This window comes from Nomascus leucogenys, chromosome 17 (genome assembly GCF_006542625.1).
Source record: "Nomascus leucogenys isolate Asia chromosome 17, Asia_NLE_v1, whole genome shotgun sequence".
Taxonomy (NCBI): domain Eukaryota; kingdom Metazoa; phylum Chordata; class Mammalia; order Primates; family Hylobatidae; genus Nomascus; species Nomascus leucogenys.
This window is the reverse complement of record NC_044397.1, coordinates 74243297-74260431: the sequence shown is the minus strand read 5'-3', so window position 1 is coordinate 74260431 and position 17135 is coordinate 74243297. Positions and strand designations below refer to the sequence as shown.

General features: G+C 55.6%; 1 protein-coding gene across 1 annotated transcript; it reads left to right on the top strand.

The window, feature by feature from the left end:
• The first annotated feature begins 344 nt into the window (after positions 1–344).
• On the top strand, positions 345–14247 carry AQP1 (aquaporin 1 (Colton blood group)). The gene is made up of 4 exons (XM_003270493.3): positions 345–944; positions 10824–10988; positions 11294–11374; positions 12178–14247. The coding sequence occupies exons 1-4, from the start codon at positions 561–563 to the stop codon at positions 12355–12357; spliced, it is 810 nt and encodes a 269-aa protein (XP_003270541.1). The 5' UTR covers positions 345–560; the 3' UTR covers positions 12358–14247.
• The last annotated feature ends 2888 nt before the right edge of the window (positions 14248–17135 follow it).

Sequence of the window (17135 nt, the reverse complement as noted above, 5' to 3'; positions counted from 1 at the left end):
GAGCCCTGGGCCCAGGGACTCCAGGCCAGTGCCTCTCTGGGTTGGGATGGGGATGTCAGGCCAGCAGGATCATGGTGCCTGCCTCCAGGGAGGGCAACGTCCACCCACCGAGTCCAGCCCGCCCACCCCACCCACTCCGGAGCACCTGGCTGTGCCCTCAGGAACTCCCTGAGCTTTGCACACAGGGCAGAGACACCTGGATTTCTCTGGTCCCCTGAGTGGGGCCAGCTTGGAAGAATTTCCCAAAGCCTATTAGAGCAACGGCTGCCTCCTGCCTGCCTCCTTGGGCTGGGCAGGGCTGAGGGCGGAGGGAGGGAGAGAGAGAGAGGGAGGGGGAGAGGAGGAAGGAAAAAGTTGGCAGGCCGACAGCAGAGCCCTGTCTGCATCCATCCAGAGGAGGTCCGTGCGGTGTGGGGCGGGCCAGGAGTGAAGAGAGGCCTTCCTCCCTTTGTGCTCCCCCCGCCCCCTGGCCCTATAAATAGGCCCAGCCCAGGCTGTGGCTCAGTTCTCAGAGGGAATTGAGCACCCGGCAGCGGTCTCAGGCCGAGCCCTCTGCCAGCATGGCCAGCGAGTTCAAGAAGAAGCTCTTCTGGAGGGCAGTGGTGGCCGAGTTCCTGGCCATGACCCTCTTTGTCTTCATCAGCATCGGTTCTGCCCTGGGCTTCAAATACCCAGTGGGGAACAACCAGACGGCAGTCCAGGACAACGTGAAGGTGTCACTGGCCTTCGGGCTGAGCATCGCCACACTGGCGCAGAGCGTGGGCCACATCAGCGGCGCCCACCTCAACCCAGCTGTCACACTGGGGCTGCTGCTTAGCTGCCAGATCAGCATCTTCCGTGCCCTCATGTACATCATCGCCCAGTGCGTTGGGGCCATCGTCGCCACTGCCATCCTCTCAGGCATCACCTCCTCCCTGCCTGGGAACTCGCTTGGCCGCAATGACGTGAGTGGGGTGTCCCTGGGCTTGGGGGGTTCTGGAATGATGCTGAAAGGCACCGGTTCCATCCTCTGCCCATTGTGCAGATGGGGACACTGAGGAATGGAGAGGACAAGAGGTTGCTGGAGGTCACGTAGAGAGCTGGGGGGAAGAGCTGGGGCTGGAACTCAGCTATGCATGCCTCCCAAAGCCTGTTTTCTGCCAGGCACTGTGGGAAGCTGAGATCCAGAGAATAATGGTCTTGCCAACGTCCCCTGCAGGGCATCTATTATGGGGAATAAGCTTGGCCAGCAGGTCCTCGCCCCTTGGCTGTAGCTTTTTGGCCCTTCTCAGTCCTGCCTGTGCCGCCAGCTCTCTCCTCCTGCAGCCCTGCACCCCGGGGAAACTTTGCCCGCTGTCCCCAGCCACCCTGAACCAGATGCCCAGCCTGTCTGCAGCTGGCTCTGCAAGTGTGTGAGCAGGACTCCCTCAGGGAGCCCCCCATATTCACACAGGTTTCCAAACAAACCACCTCTAGGAATCAAGAGAAAGGCCCTCTTCCACTCTTTTGCCCCTGGGGATTAGACAAAGATAAAGGAGTGAAAACACTTTCTGGGGCTGTTTGAAGGCAGTTATCCTGGATTACAGTATGGGCTGGGGGGCAAGCGCTGGGCTACATGGTCTCCAGGCACTGAGAGGTGTGGCGTGTGTGTGCATGTGCATGTACGTGTGTGTGTGTGAAGGTGTGTATGTGTGCATGTGTTTGCCAGCTTGAGTCTCTGTGCTTGTGTCAACTGTGTGCATGTTTGTGCTGCTGTGTAAGGGTGTGTGGGGGTGAGTTTGCAACACGTGCCCATGGCTCCTGGCTTGAATGGGGTCTGGACTGGGGTCACTAATGACAAGCAGATGCTGGTGACTGGGTGGCAGCTGTGGAAAAGAATGTCTCCTGGGCTGCTTAGCATGGCAAATTGGCCCTGGTGGCAGCTGCCTGCTGTCCCAGACACGGCCTTTCCCAGCTCCTCAGACAAGCGCAAACTCAGGCCGGGCTTGGGCCACAGCAGGGGACGATTTGGCCTGAGAGACTGAGGAAGGCTTGGAGGATGTCTCTGAGGACCCAAGGGACAAGTGAGCAGGCTTGGGGGTGCCCTCACAGGGAGGGAGAGATGCTAAGGAGCAGAGAGGAGGACTCGTCTAGAGAGATGAGGCTGGCGGGGCTGTGGGTAGGGCATGTTGGTGTGGGGACGGTGTGGGCCATCTCTGAGGGCGCCTCAGAGATGGCAGACAGTGATTACAGCAGCTGTCCTCTCGCTTCTCAGCCAAAGTTCAGATCCTGCGGCTGGCAGCCCGGGGGAGGCTAGGTGAAGGTCTGGTGCAGAGGGCAGCTGGCTCAACCTGGCCATGGGGGGCTTAGCACTTATGTGTCACAGTGACACCTCACCCAACCTCCTCTGCAGCCAACCTCTGCTCGGCCCAAGATTGAAGATTAGCTCCGTGGGCTGGAGTTTAGACTTTAGCCAGTTTAGACGTGGCTGCGGGGGATGTACGGGACAGAGCTCAGGCAGGCCACATCAAGCTCTGCCCCCCAGGCCTCAGTTTCCAGTGGGGGCAGAGCTTGTGGCCTCAGGGAGTTCCGCTGGGTAGGGTCAAGCTCACACTGAAGCTTGGCTGGGTATGATGGGCTGGGGGAGCGTCCCTGTAGGGGAGGAGATGTGATTCCCAGGCTTTCTGGCCCCGTCTCTTCCCTCCCATCTCACAGGGCAGAACTTCTGCACCTGCTGGCGAAGGCTTCACACTCTAGTATGCGCATCCGAGGCAGAGGCGGGAGGGCGGGCCCCTTCTGTGCCATCTGGATCAGAGGCCACACCCGACTCCCGTGCCCCATTCCCTCCCTGGCCTTCATTTTTTATAGTCACCCCAATACTTGGGCTGGGCGTGTTGCAAATGGGAGAGAAAGAGGAGCAGCCTAGTGTGGGGGCCGGCCCTGGGCTGGGAGGCAGACACCTGGGTTCAAGAGCTGTCTGCTGCTAAGTTGTTGAGCTTCTTTGGAGCTGCGGACCCTGACCCTCGAGAGGGGACTTAGGTCTTGTGACCTCACAGCCACACCCAGACAGCCAACTCACTTTATTGCTTTGAGCTTATCACCCATCCCAGGAAGGCTGGCTAAGAGCAGCCCAGCAGGGGCAGTGCTGAACATAAGGGCGCTAAGCATGATGGTGGGGGCTCAGGCGCTGTCTTGTCCCAACAGTGGAAGGGTGGGGTTCAGGACCTCAACTCTGGGCCTAGAAATAGAGAAGGTACCCCCCAAGGGCTCCCGTCAGACACTGGCCCTGGAACTGGAGGGGCCTCAGGGGTGGCCTGGATGCCTCAAGAGGAGCAGGGAACAGTCTGGGCAGCAGGTGACACACTCTGCATCATGAGCTGGGGTAGGCTCCTGCAGCCTCTCTGGCCCTGAGCCCCACCCCAGCCAAAACCTGGGTGGGGCAAGTGGTTGGCATGGAGATTTCCAAGGAAAACAGAGAAAGATGTGGCAGGAAGTGGTTGGGGTGAGTCAGGGGGTGTCCCTTCGGGACATGTTGGGGACGACTTTCTCCTGACTGAGTCAGGGCTCAGGATACACCCTAGAGAGACCGTGGGCCTCCATCCAGCCTGCAAGGTCCCGGCTAGTTCTAAGAGCCAAATACCAATTTTGGCCAAGGGTGAGAGGCTCTGAGGCTGGGGTGGACACTCTTGCCTGTCCTAGCTCAGCCACTAACACCATGTGGCATCACACAACAGACCGGCCTGTGTGGCCCTAGTTCCTGTCTATGAGCTAGGGACATAGCAGGGTGTGGCTGGGCTCTGAGAAGTGGGAGATGCTGGTGGACTCAGGATTCCTGGCATTTGCTGGCTTTTTTCATTCTTCTGCTGTTTGGTCTGCTCAGCCGGCTCCCTGCAAGCATGACCAGGGACTGCTGGGTGCTCATTGCAGGGCTGGGTTAGCCCGGCTCCCTCCCCAGAGAAGCCCACAGCCCTAGGTCAAGATAAGCCAGTGCCCAGCTGCCTGTGATATGAAGCAGGAGGCAGGTGCGATAAGAGGTGTCAGGACGGGCCCGGGAACTTTTGAACTTAAGGGGTGGGAGGGCCAGGAAGGCATCAAGGAGGAGGTTTCTTAGGAGCCTGAATGTGGAGACACTGGCAGAGGGAAGGGGCAGAGAGACTGTGTGAGCACAGGCTAGGAGGAGGTGGGGGCCGTGGTGGGGGAGTTGTTGCCTATGGTCAGGCTGGGGGTGCATGGGAGGAGGGTGGTGAGGGCTCAGGATTCGGGCCAGGGGCTGCATCCAGGGAAAGGGGTCTGGATTCCCAGAGCCTGTGATTTCAGCCCGCTGGGCTCAGGCAGAGGGCAGAGCTACCCTTTTTGGGGTCTTCTCCCAGCCCTGCTAATTCGGGGCCTGACTGCTCAAGAAGTGTTTCTACCTGCAGCATCAGGGGCCTGACTGAAGCCCTAAGCTCTCCCCTTTATTCCGTTTTTCTGGGCTTCAGTTTCCCCAGCCATAGAGTGAGAGGCACCTTCATGCCACCAGTTCTCCTGGGGGCGCTTCTGCCTCCTCTAGAGCTCAGGGGAGGGCCGGGGAAAGGAAGGCAGAGTTTCCATGTCCCTGCCCAGCCCGTCCTGCCCAGGGAGGGGCTGGGGGCTGGGTGGTGATGCCACATCTGGGACATATAATTACTGTTTCCGCCAGCCCCAGATGAGGGGGAGGGCACAGAGATGGGGCGGGAGCTTTGTGGTGGAGACTTCCCTCACCATGGAAAAACCTGACGCTGCTTCCCCTTTAGGGCCCTCAGAACAGCCCAGCCGGTCCCAGTGTTGCCCACCCTGATGCTTGGCCCTGACCGGGACTTGCCCTGGGAACTCCAAAGGGGCCATGCTTTGAGAGGGGACACGGCCCCCTGGGATGCCTGTCTGAGGGGCTCACCCCCTGCTCACCACTCCCAGGCCACAGCCTCCTGTCACACCTTGCCTTCCCTTCTCCACCCCAGGCAACCTTCTAGCAGCGTGAAGTGGCCATTAGCTCACTGCAAGCCAATTCCAGATGGTGCCCCCACTTAGTCTAGGGCCCCCACCCAGCAGGGGCCATGGCCCTTACCTTCTGGAAGCACCAACAAGTCTGGAGCCTCCTGAGTGGCTGGGATCTGAGCCCTCACACCGGGAGGTGAAGGCAGGAAAATGCTGTCCGAGAGACCCTGCAAGTGGCCAGGATCCCCTCAGTCAGGGCTTCCCCCTGGGGACGGAAGGGCTTCGTGCCCACATGGAATGGTGCCCAGGGGGATCATGAGGGGCTATCTTCACTCGGCCAGGAGCTACAGTTCAGTGGGGTGGGCAGACTCTGAGGCTGAAATCTCCAACTTAAAAGATATCCGGAAAGGCTGGAAAATGCCCCCGGCCCTTTCAGCAGCTCCTTTCAGTGCCTGCAATCTCGCTGTCAGGGCCCCTTGAAAGGCAGATTTCTACTCAGTGTAAAGAAGGTTGTTGTTGAAATTGTTGTTGACATGAAGGGGCTGCCTCTAAGTCAATAAGCTCCCTGCCATTAGGGGTGTGCAAGTAGATGCTTTCTGGTGGGGAGGCTGCTTTGGGGTTGCCAGTCTATGTGGGGGTCCAGTGGGGTGGGTGACAGGTTCTGCAACATAGGCTTTGTGTCACGCTGAGATCAGCAATTCTGATGGCCCGCGGGGGATCCTGTGCTTAGGTTTCTGGATCTGGGGCTGGAGAGGGACCACCCCGATGTGAGGCCGGAGGCACTTTTGGAGACTGACTGGGGCTCAAATCTGGGCCAAGGCCTCCATTTTACTGATGGGGAAACTGAAGCCCACAGAGGCGTGGAGACTTGTCAAGGTGGCACTGCCTCCTAGCCCTTGATTAGTCCTGCTGCTCCAAAGTGTACACACATGGCACAAACACAAACATGCACACACATGTGCTCTCACATGGGGGACACACACACACATGGTACACAAAGCACATTCTCAAGACTGGGTGGTGCCACTCAGGCTCTGGGACCCAAGGAGGGTTGGGCGGGGGTTCCCCAATGGAGCCTTTTCCTCTCCCTGCCCTGGAGTTAGGAAAAGAAGGAGGGAGGGAGGGAGGAAGCCATTGCTTTGTGTATTGTTTCTTGTCAGGAAGATGAAATGGCTTCTGGGAGCAAATAAAGGGCTCGTTGAGACCTGCTGCTTTCTCACATGGGGGGCTCATTTTTTTCTCTTCTCTTCCCTCTCTAGCTGGTAGTGGCAGCTGTGTGGGTGTGTGACACAGGGAATCAGTGAGACACTCAGAAGTGCCATCAGACATACCAGTGCAAACACACAGCACGGCCTCCAGGACCTCATGTCCTGCAGAGACGCCTGTATGATATAGCTGTTCCCAGGGAGGCCGAGGCACTTGGTCAGTACCTCATCAGTTGATGAAAAAGAGTGTGCATTCTTTAATTCAGGGGTACAGGGTTTTCATATTTTTCTTAAATCAAGCTTGTTAATTATGGGGTTCAAACCTTCCCTGATCATGTTATTGGTAGTTTTTGGCTGCTTCATTTATTCTATACATTTCTAATAGAAGATTGTTAAAATTTTTCACTCTGGTGGTAGAGTGATCCAGTCCTCCTTGTAATTCTGTCAGTTTTCCCCTCATTTATTTTTAGGCTATGTTGTTTGGTGCATACAAGTGGGGGATTTTTGTGGTTCTTTTATAGATTTTTTTTTTTTTTTTTTTGAGACAGAGTCTCACTCTGTCGCCCAGGCTGGAGTGCAGTGGCACTATCTCAGCTCACTGCAAGCTCCGCCTCCCAGGTTTACGCCATTCTCCCACCTCAGCCTCCCAAGTAGCTGGGACCACAGGCCACCACGCCTGGCTAATTTTGTTTTTGTATTTTTAGTAGAGATAGGGTTTAACCGTGTTAGCCAGGCCAGGATGGTCTCGATCTCCTGACCTTGTGATTCGCCCACCTCGGCCTCTCAGAGTGCTGGGATTACAGGCGTGAGCCACCGCGCCCGGCCAGTTCTTTTATAGATTTTTAAAATTTAATTATTGTGTAATAAACCACTTACAATCTAACAAAAAAGAGAGAGAGTCAGCCCTGGACACATGTGGTCATCACAGACACAGCAGACACTTATCTACAAAGACACACAGAGGCACACAAAACCAGGAATACCCCCATGTCCACGTGTGAACACCCATGGAGGAGTGACACTCTGGGGCCCACATAGGTCCCCTCACTGCCCAGTGCTGAGTCCTGGAGGCACTGGGGTGGGCAGAGCAGGCCTTGATGTCTCCTGTCCCTTGAGAACGAATGCTCAGAGCTTTGGTCAGGCCTGGCTCTGGAGCCTTCTCTTCCCCAAGGCTGGGGCACCAGGGTGCCCAGGCCAAGCCAGGGGCCCCATGCCTTGGAAGCCACCTTGGTTGGCCTATGGGTAGCAGGGAGGGCTTAGAGCACATTGCCTGGAGAGATCGTCCCTGGGCTGCCCTAGAGCCAGGACACACTGGCAGCCACAGAACCACCTTCTGCTAGCTCCCAAGTCCAAGCTGGGAATAGCCAGGTCCCTTGACTGGGCCCAGGAGTGGCCAGCCCATTGACCTGTGAGTGTAGGGTGGCACAGACTATGGGGCAAGGATCCTGGCTTTGCTGCATCCTCCCTGGGCCTCAGCCTCCACATCATCATCTCACTGAGCCATCACACAGGCTGCCCTCCAGGGCTCCCAGAGGCTAGTGACTGGCCCATTGTTTCCCAGCTAGAAAGTGAAGAAGACAGCCCTGGGTCCGGAGAGCATCTCTGGAGCCAGGCTGCCCTAGCGAGGGTGGGAGTTCTAGAAAATTAGCATTCTCTGCCACTTCTATCAGCACACAGTAAGCCTCCCCTCAGAGGTGTGGGCAGAGAAATGGCAGAGGTCCCCCACTCTGTCCTCACCAAACTCCCAGGCCAGGAGCAGATGCACCCACATAGGCCGCAGGAAGGTTGATTTCCTACAAGATGCACAGAGAATTCAGTGAGGGCATGGTGGGTGGGAGGAGAAGTCAATTCCAGCCAGGGATCTGGGAAGGCTTCTAGGAGCTGGTGGGGTCTGAACTGGGCCTTGAGTAGTGGGCTTACAAGGGCTTAGCACAAAATGGAGAGCTTGTGTCTTTCTGACGCTTCAGAAGAAATGTGTGGATTATTCTTTTGGTAATACTTGCATTCACACAACCCAGGGCTGCAGACAAAAGCGGGAAGACAATTGAAAATTGAGAATTGTTCTGATTCTTACTTTTTTTTTGCCTTAATAAGACCTGGGCCAGGCAAAACTACCTGGGGATGTGCAAATATATATATATACATGTATATATATATACATGTATATATGTATATGTATGTGTATATATATCTGTATATGTGTATATATGTATATATGTGTATATATGTATATATATATATATATATGTGTATATATATATATATATATATATATATATATATAGCAAGTGACTACAATGGGAATTGGCCTTGTTTAAGCGAGTTTTCAAATTTAATGGGTTGTAAACAGTAACATACATTTTGAAGTATTTTACCTGCTCTTTCCTGGACATTGAGTTTCAACAGGCCTTTGAGTGCCCCTTCCAATTCTGAATTATCAAGTGCTTCCAGATGTAAATAATGCAAGTGTATTAGATAGTTGAAGGAAGGTTGTCAGTAGATGTTGAAGCAATCAGGGGAGGCTTCCTGGTGGTGGTGGTAGTGGGTATTGGAGAGGAAGGCTGTCAGCCCATGTGATTCTCAGCAGTCAGGAAGGCACATTCCAGAATTCCCAGGGCAGTTGGCTGACCCCTCCCCTTCCCGAGGACTCAGAGTACAGGGCCTGGAACTATCACCCTCTGCTCTGCCCACTTTGCATGAAAAGCATGTTGTCTTTGGGTAGGGGCTGGGGCTCTCCCACCTGGTTAAAAACCAGAAGAGATGAGCTCCTTCTGGTCACATCTGTGAGGGATGGGGCTGGGAGGGTTCTGCAAGGCGGGAGCCACTTACAGCGATGACTCCATTAATCATCGGGGAAGGGCTGGTTTCAGGACTTCTGCCAGGTAGCAATTAGGCCAACCCTGGAGAGCAGAAGAGAGAGGAATAGAAGGAGCCGTGAGCTTCCTGAGGGCCCAGATACAGAGGGACAGGGGCCTCACAGGTGCAAGTGTGGGTGGGCATCAGGACTAGCCGGGCTGGCCTCACCAGCCTCAACCCCATTCAGCCTGTCCTAACTCTGGGCAGGCTTCTGCCAGCAGCTCCACCTGCCGTCACTCCTTCTGCTTGTCCCCAGATCCAGCACACACAATGAGAAGAACCAAAACAAGAGTCACTACCACTGCCCCATCCCTCCTGCGTCGACAACTCTTTCCAAATGCCCTGAGACGGCCCCTTTGGCCTTCGAACCTCCCAGCTGCTCTGGAGAGCAGGCATGGACAATGAGATCCATTTTGCAGATGGGAAGACTGAAGATCAGAGGGGATAGGCCATGCTCATGGTGCCAGAAAGTAGAAGAGTCAGAACCTGAACACAGGGCTTCTGCGTCTTTGGCCCAACCTTGGGACAGAAGGAAACTGGTCATTGGCCAGAGGGTTGGCGGACCTAAGGGATGTAGCCCTGGGGTCCGCCAGGAAAGGCCCAAAGCTGGGGCTGCAAGGCAGGGGAGGGGATATGAGTCATTCCCTGTAACCCAGGGCTGCAGACAAAAGCGGGAAGAGAATTGTTCTTGTAGGATGGCCTCAGGGTGGGGCTGGGAAAACCTCCAAGGTGTGCCCCCCTACCTTGGATTTTGCAAAATTCCCTATGGCCTTGGAGACACTCCCATATCCTGAAGATGGGAGCTGGGTAGGGAGTCTCCCAGCTGGGAAGTGTTTGGGTGCACCAGCCCTGCCTGGGAGAAGGCAGCCTAAGTGGCCTCATCTGGGCATCTATTTGCAAGTGAGCCTTTGCTAATGTGGTCCAGCTCCCCTGTGTGAGTGCACTTAGCCCCTGGGACCGCCATAAAGCATAGTGGAAGGTGCTGGGGCTTCCTGGGGAGGGGTCCTCTAGGGGCAGCTGCATGGGGAGGGCTTTCATGACCTCGCGGCAGCTCCCATTCCCTTTTCTTTCCATGAGTCATGTTTCTAAAAGTAGCCCAGGAGTAAGTGGCAGCCAGACGGTGGTGGCAGGGCCTATCTGGCCAGGCAGAGGGAGGGTGAGGCTGGGGCCAGCAGTGGGGAGGAAGAAGAGAGAAGGAGAGACAGGGAGGGCAGGGCCAGAAGCAATGGGAGACAGGCCTTGGACCAAGGAAAGAGACGGGTGGAGAAGGAGAGAGAGAGGGTGGAGACAATAAGGGAGGCAGGCACAGAGGAGAAAGAGGGGTGGAGGGAGCCAGGACCTCACTGAAGGCCTCCTCAGCCCTGGAATTTAGATGCAGTCGGGCATGGGGTGGAATGTTCTGGACTTTTGGGTATGAAGCCATGTCCCCTGCTGGCCTTCCCACTTTTTTGCATCTCTTCTCCTAGGAGTGCTCCTGACCATCACCTTCATACCTGGGGCTCGCCCCTTGCCTCTGGCCTTGGTACCCCAGAATACCCTGGCCTGGATACAGCTGGATGCAAAGGCCCCAGCTCACCCCAGGCCTCTCCAGCTTCTAGGCAGAGTGGGGCCTGGGTCTAGGCAGGTATTAGGGGCTGGGCTGGAGTTTCATCAACAGCAGTGGATGGGTTCAAGGCCTGATTTCCACTACCTGTTGCGTATGCTTGCCAGGGACCCTGTGATGGGCTCTGAAGGTCCATCTGAGGGTCTGCCCTTCATGCCTGGGCCTGGGAGACCTGGGTATCCTTGGGGTCCTGGACACAGTCCCTGCCTACCCTCCTCACCAGTCCTCACCACCTCTCTCCCCTGCAGCTGGCTGATGGCGTGAACTCGGGCCAGGGCCTGGGCATCGAGATCATCGGGACCCTCCAGCTGGTGCTATGCGTGCTGGCTACTACCGACCGGAGGCGCCACGACCTTGGTGGCTCAGCCCCCCTTGCCATCGGCCTCTCTGTAGCCCTTGGACACCTCCTGGCTGTGAGTCAGGGGCCCTCCCACATGGAGGTGGGGGAAGGGAGGGCGGGGGCTGGTGGTGTGCCCTGCCATGGGCAACCACTGGGACTCCCGACAGAGCTCTTGCCATTGGGTGGAGGATGGCGGGTCAGCGCTGGGGACTGGGGGCAGGGTCCTGCCCAGCTTGGGGTCAGCACTCCTCTTTCCCTGGGTCTCATTGTCCCCCACCCTGATTGTTCTCTTTCTCCCTCCACCTTCTCCCTCCTCTCACTCTCTCTTCACCTGCGACTCTCTGCCTTCGCCCCTCCCTCTGTCTCTTTCCCTCACAGATTGACTACACTGGCTGTGGGATTAACCCTGCTCGGTCCTTTGGCTCCGCGGTGATCACACACAACTTCAGCAACCACTGGGTAGGAGACCTACAGGGGGTGGGGTGGGAAGCTTTCATGTCCCATGGTAAGCCTGACCCCACCCTCACAGTGTCCCTTCCTGTCCTGGAGGCTCTGGGAGACAGCCAGCGGACAGGAAATCGGGAAACTGAGGCCTGCCACGTAGAGGCAGGGTGGGGTCACACAGCGAGCAGTTTCAGGCCTAGTCTCTGCCCTCCCAGCTTGGCCCTGCCCCATGCTGCCTGGCCTCCAGGTCATCCCAGCTGCATGGTTGAAAGTGGGGCTCCAGATCCTGGCTCAGCCACTTTCGAGTTCAGCATGACCTTGCGCAGTGTGCTTGAGCCCTGGTTTCCTGAGCTACGGAGGGTGATATGGTGGTGCCCACCTCTCAGGGTGGCCGAGGAGGAAAGGGCTCACTCCCTATCTGCAAACTGAGCTCAACACAGAGGAGGCGCTCAGTGGATTTTAGCCCTTATGGTTGTGGATGTGGATGTGCTAGGCCAGCTTTGCATTAGACAATGGTCTCTGGGGCCCTTCCAAAGCTGGGAGTGTGGGGGCAGTGGCCTTCCTCAAGAAGGGGCTGCTACTGCCCATGCCTGGGCTGGGCCACGCAGAGGCAAGGAGGTGCCCCTACCACATACTCTGGCCTGGGCCAGTTCTGAGGGGCACTGGAATCAGGATGTTAGGATTTGGCTCTCCTACCTGCCTCCATCCCAGGTGGGAGAAAACCTGTCCAACGGGGTAGTGGGCTGGGGAGTAACCCAGGGAACACTTCCCAGGGGCTTTTGAGTGGAGCCCTCTAAACACACCTGCTCTGTTCTTAGATTTTCTGGGTGGGGCCATTCATCGGGGGAGCCCTGGCTGTACTCATCTACGACTTCATCCTGGCCCCACGCAGCAGTGACTTCACAGACCGCGTGAAGGTGTGGACCAGCGGCCAGGTGGAGGAGTACGACCTGGATGCCGACGACATCAACTCCAGGGTGGAGATGAAGCCCAAATAGAAGGGGTCTGGCCTGGGCATCCACGTAGGGGGCGGGGGCAGGGGCAGGGGCGGGCGGAGGGAGGGGAGGGGTGAAATCCATACTGTAGACACTCTGACAAGCTGGCCAAAGTCACTTCCCCAAGATCTGCCAGACCTGCATGGTCAAGCCTCATTTGGGGGTGTTTCTATCTCTTTCTTTCTCTTTCTGTTTCCTGGCCTCAGAGCTTCCTGGGGACCAAGATTTACCAATTAACTCACTCCCTTGAAGTCGTGGAGGAGGTGAAAGAAAGGGACCCACCTGCTAGTCGCCCCCTCAGAGTGTGATGGGAGGTGTGCCAGAAAGTCCCCCCTCGCCCCAAAGTTGCTCACCGACTCACCTGCGCACATGCCTGGGATTCTACCGTAATTGCTTTGTGCCTTTGGGCACGGCCCTCCTTCTTCTCCTAACACGCACCTTGCTCCCAGTGGTGCTTGGCGGGGGAAGAGATCCCAGGAGGTGCAGTGGAGGGGGCAAGCTTTGCTCCTTCAGTTCTGCTTGCTCCCAGGCCCCCGACCCGCTCGGACTTACTGCCTGACCTTGGAATCGCCCCTATCTCAGGGCCTCAGCAACCTCCTTCTGCAAAGTGGCAGGGACTTGCAGAGCTCTACGGGCCTATAGCCCCCAAGTGCAGACACAGCATGGGTCCAGAAGACATGGTCTAGACCAGGGCTGCTCTTTCCACTTGCCCTGTGTTCCTTCCCCAGGGGCATGGCTGTCGCCACACGCCTCTGTGTACATGTGCACAGAGCAGACAGGCTACAAAGCAGAGATCGACAGACAGCCAGGTAGTTGGAACTTTGTGTTCCCTATGGAGAGGCTTCCCTACACAGGGCCCGCTGTTGCAGAATGAAGCCATTTAGACGGTGAAGGAGGAATACCCATGTTAATTCTCTGAGTTTTAGTTGGTTTTTCCATCTATCACTGCATTATCTTGCTCATTCTTTCAGTTCTCCCTCTGGTCAGTGTAGACACAGGTCACCATTATGCTGGTGTATGTTTATCAAAGAGCGCTTGAGCTATCTGAAGCCCAAAGCCTGAGGACAGAAAGACCCTGATGCAGGTCAGCCCAGGGAGGCAGATGCCGTTGCTGGGCCTGGGGGTTTTCCAAGCCCTCAGCTGGTCTTGAGCAGGATGGAGCAAGCTCTTCTCTTGCTCATGAGCTCCTGATCAGAGGCATTTGAGCAGCTGAGTAACCTGCACAGGTTTGCTGTGTGACCCCTGGCCACAGCCTTCCCTCTGCATTGACCTGGAGGGGAGAGGTCAGCTTTGACCTGATAAGGTAGCTATAGTTGCAGCCCAAGGACAGTTCAGAGATCAGAATCAGCTTTGAAGGCTGAATTGTATCTACATAAGTCCATTCAATTCCACCAGGGCCAGAGCAGCTCCACCACTGTGCACTTAGCCATGATGGCAACAGAAACCAAGAGACACGATTACGCAGGTATTTAGAAGCAGAGGGACAACCAGAAGGCCTTTAGCTATCACCAGTGCATCACATCTGCACACTCTGTCCTCCATTCCCTGGCAGGAACTTCTGGCCCATTTAATAGATAAAGAAACTGAGGCCCGCGGTTTCAGCTAGACAATGATTTGGCCAGGCCTAGTAACCAAGGCCCTGTCTCTGGCTACTCCCTGGACCATGAGGCTGATTCCTCTCATTTCCAGCTTCTCAGTTTCTGCCTGGGCAGTGGCCAGGGGCCAGGAGTGGGGAGACTTGTGATGAAGGGGAGAGGGGGCACACCCACCCCCTGCCTGGTTCTAGGCTGCTGCACACCAGGGCCCTGCATCTGTCTGCTCTGCATATATGTCTCTTTGGAGTTGGAATTTCATTATATGTTAAGAAAATAAAGGAAAATGACTTATAAGGTCCTTCGGGCTTCCTGTAGTTTTTCTTCTTTTGATGCCGTGTCCCCACAAATGTTTCTGGATTCCTCCCCAAGGAAATTCAGTGCACTGCTAGAGACCCAGTCTGAGGAGGAGCCACTGCCTCCCCTTCTGCCTTCAAGACCCCTGATCTCAGGTGATGGATACAGCCACACCACAGAACCCCATCTGAGGGACACAGGGTCCTACCCCTAGTAGGAGACTTCCAGAGCCCAGTGGGATGACTTTGGAGACCTGGGGGCAGGGAAAAGGGGCAGGCTTCTGATCAGTTTAAATGGACCAATGGGAGCCGTTTCTGATTCCAGAGTGTGGAAGGGATGGGGGAAAGCAGGACTGAAGTCTAACAGCCCCGAAGTCTAACAGCCCCCTCATCCCCTCTACCCTCCACAGAGCAGGGCCCAGGGAACACTAGGAATTGCTCCACCTTCCTCCCTTCCTCCACTCACATTTGCAACCCATCTGACCTGGGCTGGGCGTCTCATGGGAGACAGACTCGCTCGTCAGAGCCCAGTGCAGTTAGGGCTACTTCAGGCTAAGACTGGGACCCCAACTCCTGACCCTCCCGACGTGCACACACACTTAGTAGTGCCTGATAATAGGGAACAGATATCACCATGGCAGTGGGCTGAGGCAGGAAATAGTGTATGGACAGGTCCTGGGGCCCCAGCACTGCTCCTGGGAGACACATGGTTCCTGTCCCCTCTATGGAATGCCTAGCTGATGGTGATATAAGGGGGGCTGGGTCTCAGGGAGCCAGGGGCTAGGCACCCCCAATGAAGACTGAGGCCGTGTGGATGGAACAGGGTTTCTAATTTAAGTGTGCCCTGGGTCACTAGGCTGTCTCAGTCCCTGCAAATCAGTGCATCACATCTGCACACTCTTTTCCGTTCCCTCGCAAAAACTTCTAGCCCATTTAACAGATAAGGAAACTTATCTCCCAGCTTAAGAGGGGCATATAAATGGCAGAGTGCCAGCCAAGCTATGGGAATTGGGTATGGGCCAGCCCGCTGCATCCCAGGCCTGCCTGTGAGGGTGTGCCGAGGCTATCTCTCACAGCCCTTCTTGGCTTGTTTCCTTAACTGGTCCCATTCTTCTAGGCCTGAAGCCCTCCCTCACCACTATGGGCCCAGCCACCCCACCTCAAATCCTACTCATTCGCTTCTACCCCCACCCCCATTTCACCCCCATTCCATGGCACAGCCTTCTTTTGTGTATTGCTTAGATATGATTTCTAGACTCCTAGAGCCACGAGGCAGGGCCTGAATAAGACACTAGGGAACTGGTATTTCTTGAGCACTTACCATGTGTGAAGAATCTCCCTGAGATTTTGCATACATTCGCTCCAATCTTTACAGCATCCTTGGAAGGTAGAGATAGGTGTCCCCATTTGTAGAGGATGCCAGGGTCCCTGAAGATGAAGTGATTTACCCTAGGCCACACAGCAGGTTGGTGGCAGAATTGGGATTTGAACCTATTCTGCTTGGCTTCAAAGATCAGGCTCTTCCCACGATGTGGTCTGGGCCAGTTTTGTCACGATTCCTGCTAAGTTAAGCTCTGGGCTAGCCAGGAAGCCAGGCTGCATGAAGAGGACAGCCACTGCTGCAGAGTGGGCATGGGGAGGGGGAAGGGAGGAGAAGGGCCAGCCCCAGAGCCATCCAGCATCAGGAGAAGCCAGTTCATTCCAGGGCTAACTGGATGTGGTGTCACCCAAACCTCCCTGCTGCCTTCCAGGGCCTCTCCTTGGGAGGAAAGTGTCTGAGAACCATGTTCACCCAGCAGAGTATCTGAGAAGGGGAAGGGCAATGCTGCACCATGAGGGATAATAATGCACTAAGACAGGCCCTCAGCTACCCATCAGGCCAGGGGGCAACAACTTTGGGCCAAAGTGACCCCAGACTCTTCCTCATCTTCCAGCCTGTGGGTTTAGTGCTCCAGGCACCTCATCACTTTGGGGCTACCCCTGACTCTGATCTTCTCATCTTCTGTACAGCCCAACACAGGGAGAGGTTTGAGGGAATAACCGATGAAGTGGGGCTCCTTGGGCAGCTGAGACCTTGTCTGTTTGTTCATCAGACTTTAATGGAGGTAGTAGATTTCCTGAAAACTCCCAGGATTCAATCTTTGTCCTCAGGCTGTTGAACATTCAGGCAACTGCACATGTGATGTGACTTGGTGAGGGGCACCTGTCACGCATCTCTGACTGGGTCCCTGATGAGACCAGACAACAGGTCACTATCTCCATCAGACACCCTCCTGGCCCTCCCCTTGAGACTTGCACACGGAATGGCTCAGCTGGCTTGGAAGGTCATGCCCTCTGCACCTGGCCCAGAAGGAAGCAGGATGTAATCTAGCAGCCACTGAATCCTAGAATATTTGTCTTTCCATTAAACTCACAAGAGCAAAAAGTTATGGTTCTGCAATTGCTCCATTTATTCTGAGGCCCCCTAGGAACCCTAGGAAGATCAGGTCAGCCAGAGCCCGGCAGTGAATATTCACTTCAGCCACACATATTTATGATCTCAAGCATCGGATCAACCTCTTCTGGGTTTCTAAACATTCAGGAGTCTGAAATCCTTACAGATCCATATTTTCTTTTTGACATTTCACTTTCTCCTCCAGAATCAAGGGGATTCATCTTTCCTGGCCCTGGAGAGGTGTTGAGAGGTTATAGGGAGAAGACTTGATTTCTCAAATACCCTGGACTAGGATTCATCCTCTGGTCAGAGATGTGGTGAAACTTCAGCAAAGTTAGTGGCCCATAGTGCTGGCCCTGCTCCCAGCACCGTCATCCATCTCAAAACTCCTGTGGGCTCTGAGGGCCCAAATAGAAGGGTGTGGGTGGCTCAAGGCCACTTGACCACAAGGACCACGGC